Source organism: Phodopus roborovskii, unplaced genomic scaffold (genome assembly GCF_943737965.1).
Source record: "Phodopus roborovskii unplaced genomic scaffold, PHOROB, whole genome shotgun sequence".
Taxonomy (NCBI): domain Eukaryota; kingdom Metazoa; phylum Chordata; class Mammalia; order Rodentia; family Cricetidae; genus Phodopus; species Phodopus roborovskii.
In genome coordinates, this window is record NW_026126599.1 from 6,050,744 (window position 1) to 6,057,472 (window position 6,729).

Below are 6,729 nucleotides of genomic sequence, written 5' to 3' on the forward strand. Positions count from 1 at the left end.
AGTCCAAGTAACTCCTTGTTCCTTACCATGTGATGCCCAGACCATTTCAAGACTCTGCCAACAAGCAGGCTATTGCCATTTGAACCTTGATCTTGGTATAGAACCCAAGTTCAAATAAGATACTTTATAGTTAAAGAAATAAATAAATGAAGCAGATGTAGTAATACACACCTTTAATCCCAGCACCTGGGAGGCAGAGACAGGTAGATCTCTGTGAGTTCAAGTGCATCCTGGTCTACATAGACATTTCCAGGTCAGCCAGGGCTACACACTGAGACTTTGCCTCAAAAAAAAAAAAAAAAAAGTTAAATTATCTCAACACAAAATCAAGAATAACTTCACCCAAGCCAGGGCTGTAGTATTGAATTGGAGGCTAGCAGAGACTACCATGGGGAGAACAAATAAATGAAACTAAAACACTACAGCTGTGCATGTTGGTGCATACCTATAAGCCCAGCATTGTGCGAGCCAAGGCAGAATACAAGTCTAAGGCTAGTCTGAGACACTGTCTCTAAACACAACAAAAGCGAAAGCCTCATTAACAATCCCCTGAGTATTTACAATTCAGAAGACTAGTTTTAGTTTACAAAGCTGCAGAATAACATTTTTATTTGTGTTTTTTAAAAAGCCCAAGCTCAAGAAGTCCCTAAGTGAGGACAAAGGCTCCAAAATGAACCTCAAACATCAAGGAAGAGGGCTGGTGTTTATGTCTCCAAATGGTGAGTGTTCCAACCGAGAACCCTGATGTTCATAAACCAAGTCACATACAGTTATGGTTTATGGAACTTCATAGCATGTTTTGGCTTTGTGGGGCAGGGAGCAATACTCAGAATTGAACCTTGAATTTCACACGAACTAGATAAGTACTCTAATACAAGCAACAGTGTCTGCCCTATGGCTCTAGTTCCACTGCCTACCAGCCTCCTCAAGCCTGAGAGGTCCCTCTTAGCATAGGGCTGTACTTCTTACTAACACACACACACACACACACACACACACACACAAACACACACACACCAGTCAGCTTTTCTCTCTAGCCGTAGTCTCATCTCATTCCCTCTCTGAGACAGAGTCCAACTGCAACCCAGGCTGGCCTGGAACTCACTAAGTAGACCAGGGCTGACCTCAGATTCAGAGATCCACCTGCTTCTGCCTCCTGAATGCTAGGATTACACCTTCCTGCACTCTCTTTTTAAATTTTATTTACTTTTTATTTATTGAGAATGAGTTTTGTGTACCCCAGGCTGGCCTTTAACTTTATAAGTAGGTAAGGAAGATTTTGAACTTATGATCCTTCCTGCCTCCGTCTAAGGTTAAGTGCTAAGTTAATAGGCATATGCCACTATACCTGTTTTATGTAGCACTGGAGCTCAAACCTAGGGCTTTGTGCATGCTAGACAAGCGCTCTTCATGGGCTTTCAGCCTCCTCCTCCTCCTCCACTAGGCTCACAGTACTAGGAATTTTCTTCCATTGATCCAGCTGCATCTAAGCCTGGATCCAGCCTGGATCCTAAGACACACAAGCCTAGGGTCCCTTCTGTACTACACAGCTTTCTTAAGACTGTCCTCTTGGTATATGGCTTCGCATGGCTGTTCCTTCCTTGGCACTTTCTTCATTAATGGCTCACTCCCAGCAGTGTGCACACATGCATTCCATGCTATAACCACACATGTGTTCTGTTTTGTCCAGGAAGCATTTCCCCTAATCTCATCTGTCATCTCTGCACTTGCTAATGAAAGGCAGTGGTGTCTCTTGCCCGTGCCTCCCTTAGCTCACTATTGCCCAAAGCTGCCGACTCTCAAAAGTGGCTGTTCTGTGCCTCCACCAATCCTGTGTTCAGGATGGAGCAGCCTTCAGAAACCTGCCCACTAGGCATCACAGCCTCCAGTTTCCTTTGCCTTTGGGGTGAATCAGAAAGGTCAGCAAATGTTTCTCCTGTGATGGCCAGCACCCTTAGTGAAAACCTTTCCCAGACCAAGACATATAGTTCCATAACACAAAGAGTTCTAAAGGGAAACCCAAATAATGCTTTTTTTTTAATCATCTTGTGTCTATTTTGTGTATGTCTATAGGCACTTATGTGTGTAGGCATTAGTGTGCCACAGTGTATGTGTGTAGATAATTTATTTTTCTCCTTCCATGTAGGTCCCAGGGATTAAACTGAGGTTGTCTGGCTAGGTGGCAAGCATCTTTACCCTTGTTATACCTACTTTCTTTTTTTGTTTTTGAAATAGTGCCTCTGCTTTGTACTGTTGATAGTATTTGTTGCCAACTGGTCTTCAGCTCTAGCTGTGTCTTAGTTTGCACCTCTGGCCATTTTACAGTGATTGAATGCCACTGTGCCTATGGCTACTGGTTTGTCTGCAGTAAAAGCCATTCTCTTGACCCACATAATCTCTCTTCATCTGATGACTTCATCTGCATGACTATTTCTTACTGTCTTCTAGCTAGACTCTTCAGTTGAGTGGGAATATAAAAAGCAATAGTTTTTAATGTTCAGACTTGTTCTGACTTTTATAATTGGAGTCATGGGTTGCATATAATTCCATTCTCTTCATTTCCTTTTTTTTTTTTTTTTTTTTTTTTTTTTTTTTTTTTGTGGTTCTGGGGATGGAACCATGCTGTCACATGTGCTAGCAAATGTTCACTGAGCTATAAGCCCAGCACCAACTCCTTAAATTTAAAACATGGCATGGTGGTGCATGCCTTTAACCCCCAGCACTTGGGAGGCAGGGGCAGGCAGATCCCTCTGAGTTCAAGGACAGCCTGGTCTACAGCAAGTTCCAGGCCAGCCAGAGCTAAACATTGAGACTCTATCTCAAACAAAACAAAACAAATAACAACAACAAAACATTTCTGCTGTTCAAGAAAAAGAAAGACATGTGGTAAGTGGCTGAAAGGCAGAATTGACAATAAGCCCTGGGCTACTGTGCACTTGTTCCTCCCAGTTGTTGTGGAATGCATTTTGCAATTTCCTCAGTCCTCACAGGCTGTAGTGGCCCTGCATCACTACAGATGACAGAGATACCACACACACTGTACTAATGTTTAATTACACTGCATTGCAGAGAAATATGAAAAGCCCAAAGATGAACAAAAAGAGAAACTCAACATGTGGGTGAACAACCTCTACGTTTTCTTTGTGAATGTGCTCTTCAGTGCCTACAAACGTGAGGAGATGCTCAAGGAGAAAATGAAGGAAAACAGGCTTGAGGAAGCAGCACTAGCTCAGCAGAGGCAGATAGAAGACGAAGAGTTGGAAGCCAGGTAGGACAGAGTCCCCACTTATCCTCCATGGTATGTGCTCAGCTCTCTTCCGTTTTCAGGAATACCCAAAGCAGAAGAACCATGGGCTTACAGTGAAGCACACAATGATGCCCTAGGACCACAGGCTTACAGTGAAGTATACAGTTATGTGTGCTGTTTTGCTCTTTTTACTCTTTCTGGCTTTTTGAGGGGCTTACCACCAAGCTCCCAAATAAATTACACACAGAGGCTTATTCTTTGTTATGAATGCCTGGCATTAGCTTGGCTTGTTTCTTGCCAGCTTTTCTTAAATTATCCTATCGATCTTTGGCCTTGGGGCTTTTATCTTTCTTTATTCCTGTATACCTTTTCTTTCCTTCCTACTCCATGTCTGGCTGGGTGGCTGAGTGCTGGCCCCTGAAATTCTCTTCCTTCCTCTCTCATTCCCAGATCCTAGATCTTCTCTCTTCCAGATTTCTCCTCATATTTATCCTCTCTACCTGCCAGCTCTGCCTAACCTTGTTCCTGCCTTGCTCCTGCCTTGCTATCGGCCATTCAGCTCTTTATTAGTGTTTTAGACAGGCACTGTAACACAGCTTCATAGTTAAACAAATGCAGCATAAACAAAAGTTGCACACCTCAAAATAATATTCCCTAACATACAATGCCCTAGTCTCTAATGGCACAAAAGAGAAAGGCCTGAGTGCTAGAGATGTAGCTCAGTGATAGACGCTTGCCTAACACATATGAGGCTGTGTTTGGTCCCTAGCATCGGGAAAAGATTTTTTGAAAAAGGCTTCCGCTCTTCCCAGAGCTTCCAAAGCTTTTGTGTATTTTGCAGCTGGCTATGATGAAGCCTACAAGCTCAGCACTCAGGTGGGACAGAAGATGACCTCACCAGGCTACTTTCTAGCTACTTAGCTGTAGAGAAAAGTGTCCCCAGGTCACATTATCAACATGTATTTGGAGCATTCCAAATACAATAGACAATTTTATTTACAGCACAAAAACTGGTTTTATGGCTAGCTAGATAGTTCAGGGAATAAAGGTATGTACTGTTCTTCCAGAAGACCTGAGTTCCTAGTACCCATGTCAGGGAATCAAACATCTTCTGGGCTCCAAGGGTACATAACCTCCCACCCTGTGCACACAAGCAGTTTTTGCTTATTTCTTGAGACAGAGTCTCTCTGTGTCGGACTGGCCCGGAACTCACTATGTAGACCAGGCTGACCTTGAACTCAGAGGGATATACCTACCTCTGTCTCCCAAGTGCTGGGATTAAAGGTGTGCATTGCCACACCCAGCTACCACATAATTTTTTTGAAAAATAAAAATAAATATTTAAAACTGATTTCAAATTTTCACAGAAAAAAAATAGCTAAGTTCTCATTTTGATTTTTAGGCTGAACATCCTACGGGAAGAAGAGGCCAAGAGGCAAGACTTCGATATTGACATCACTGTATTCAAGGAGCCATTGGAGGCTCCATCCTCCCAGCCACTCACACCCAGCCCTCCTAAAGAAGAGTTGGTTTCCACCCAGACCAGCAAGACCAGCCCTGGCAAGAAGAAGAAGAAGTGAAGGTACCAGTGTCAGCGTTGAGCTGCAAAGACAGGCAGACGTAAATGCTGGGGCAAATGGCCCATAAAATAAAGGGTTTGCACTTAGTTTCCAATTTGAATTTCTAAGATGCTCTACCTTGGTCCATGTATTAAGTTTCTTGTATGGCTACATTTGCAAAAACCAAACTGAATGAGTATGGACACACACACAAATTAGTAAAGGTGTATTAAATATATTGTAAGTCAATATTACCTGGGGGCATAGTGGCCCATCCCAGCACTTGGGAGATACAGGCAGGAGATACAGCCAGACTACATAGTGAGACCCTGTCTTTAAAAAAAAAAAAAAAAAAAAAAAAAAAAAAAATAGGGGTTAAATTTAGTGCTTAAGAGCATTTGCTGCTTTTTCAGAGGACCCAAATTTGGTTCCCAGCATTCACACTAGGGCAGCTTACAATAGTCTATAATTGCAGCTCCAGGGGATCTGGCACCATCTTCTGGACTTTATAGATACAAGCAACATGTACACATAAAAATAATAAATTATTAAATAAAAAAACAAGGTGGAGAGTGATAGAGAAAGACATCCAAGCTCTACCTCTGGCTTCCATGTGAACATGGATAAGCACACCCATACACATACAGGCACATGAATACATACCTCATTCATGTGCACACACACCCATTCATGCACCATAAGCATGCATGCATGTGCACACACACACACACACACACACTAAAATGGAGAGCAACATAGGAAGTCACCAATGTTGACCTCTGGTCTTCATACTCATATATTCATAATGCTTTGCATACCTGCACACATTACCTGCTTAAACATAAATACTTAAACATGATTATATTACACACACATACATTCACACACCCCAAATTAAGACAATGGCAAAGGAATCGAAACCCATAGGAAGTGTTACACTTTAGAATCTACATATTAGTCCTGCAAAGTTGACAGAGTCCCAGGGATGATTGCCATCTTGACCAGAGAAACAAAAGATCTGAAAATAGCGAAATAACAACTCAACTAAAAGTCTGAATTAATACACTCTGGAGCCAGAATGCAATAGAGAATAAATGCTGACTGAAAGAAACACATGCAATTCCAAATAACACATTGCAGACAACCACCATCTATCTCACTGAGATGCAACCACAATCCCTTCAAGGAACACACAGAAAAGCCCAGTGTGGTGGGGAACTAAAAACCAGTCTTAAGTTATATACGGGCAGAGAAAAAAATAATGATGGAAATTGTGGTTATTTTGAACCAAGGCAGAATAAAACCAATACAAATTGATGAAGCTGTTTCCTTAACCCTAATGTTCATGGAGGCTATGATAAGCAGATTGCAGAGTTGCTTTGGTGGCTAGGAAATAGTGTCTTTTCAGATCACTCAGCTAATTTTCTTCCAGACCCTGGGCTGTCCGGATCACCAAAATAGGGGTAAGTAAAATTCAGCCGTATTTCACCTCAGCTGTGAAGAGATACAGGGTACCATCGCTCTTAGGAGGGCCCCATGACAAAGAACAATTTCTAGCTAGACTACCCTGGGGTGATCATGTCAGCACCTCACTGTTCTGCCTTGTAAACAGGAAGACCCCCAACACTGAACGTCCCATGCTGTCAGAATACTGACTGTTAATGTTTTGGGTTTTTTTTTTTTTAAAGATTTTTATTTTTAATTGTATGTTTGCATATGTGTACATGTGAGTACAGATCCCAAGGAGCCCAAAAGAGGGCATGAGATCCTTGAGAGCAGTGGTTCTCAACCTGTGGGTTGAGTGAGCCTTTCACAGGGGTTGCATATTAGATATCCTGAATATAAATATTTACATTATGATTCATAGCAGCAAAATTACATTTATGAAACAGCAACAACAATAATTTTTTGGTTGGGGTCACA

General features: G+C 42.1%; 1 protein-coding gene across 1 annotated transcript in view; it reads left to right on the forward strand.

Moving 5' to 3' along the window:
• Positions 1-4,914, forward strand: part of LOC127237208 (radial spoke head 10 homolog B) — a 36,537-nt gene extending 31,623 nt beyond the window's left edge. Inside the window, exons 17-19 of the mRNA XM_051205319.1 lie at positions 629-719; positions 3,070-3,268; positions 4,650-4,914. Of these exons, the coding sequence (XP_051061276.1) occupies positions 629-719; positions 3,070-3,268; positions 4,650-4,827 (468 nt within the window). The 3' untranslated portion in view covers positions 4,828-4,914. The remainder of the gene's footprint in view (positions 1-628; positions 720-3,069; positions 3,269-4,649) is intronic.
• The last annotated feature ends 1,815 nt before the right edge of the window (positions 4,915-6,729 follow it).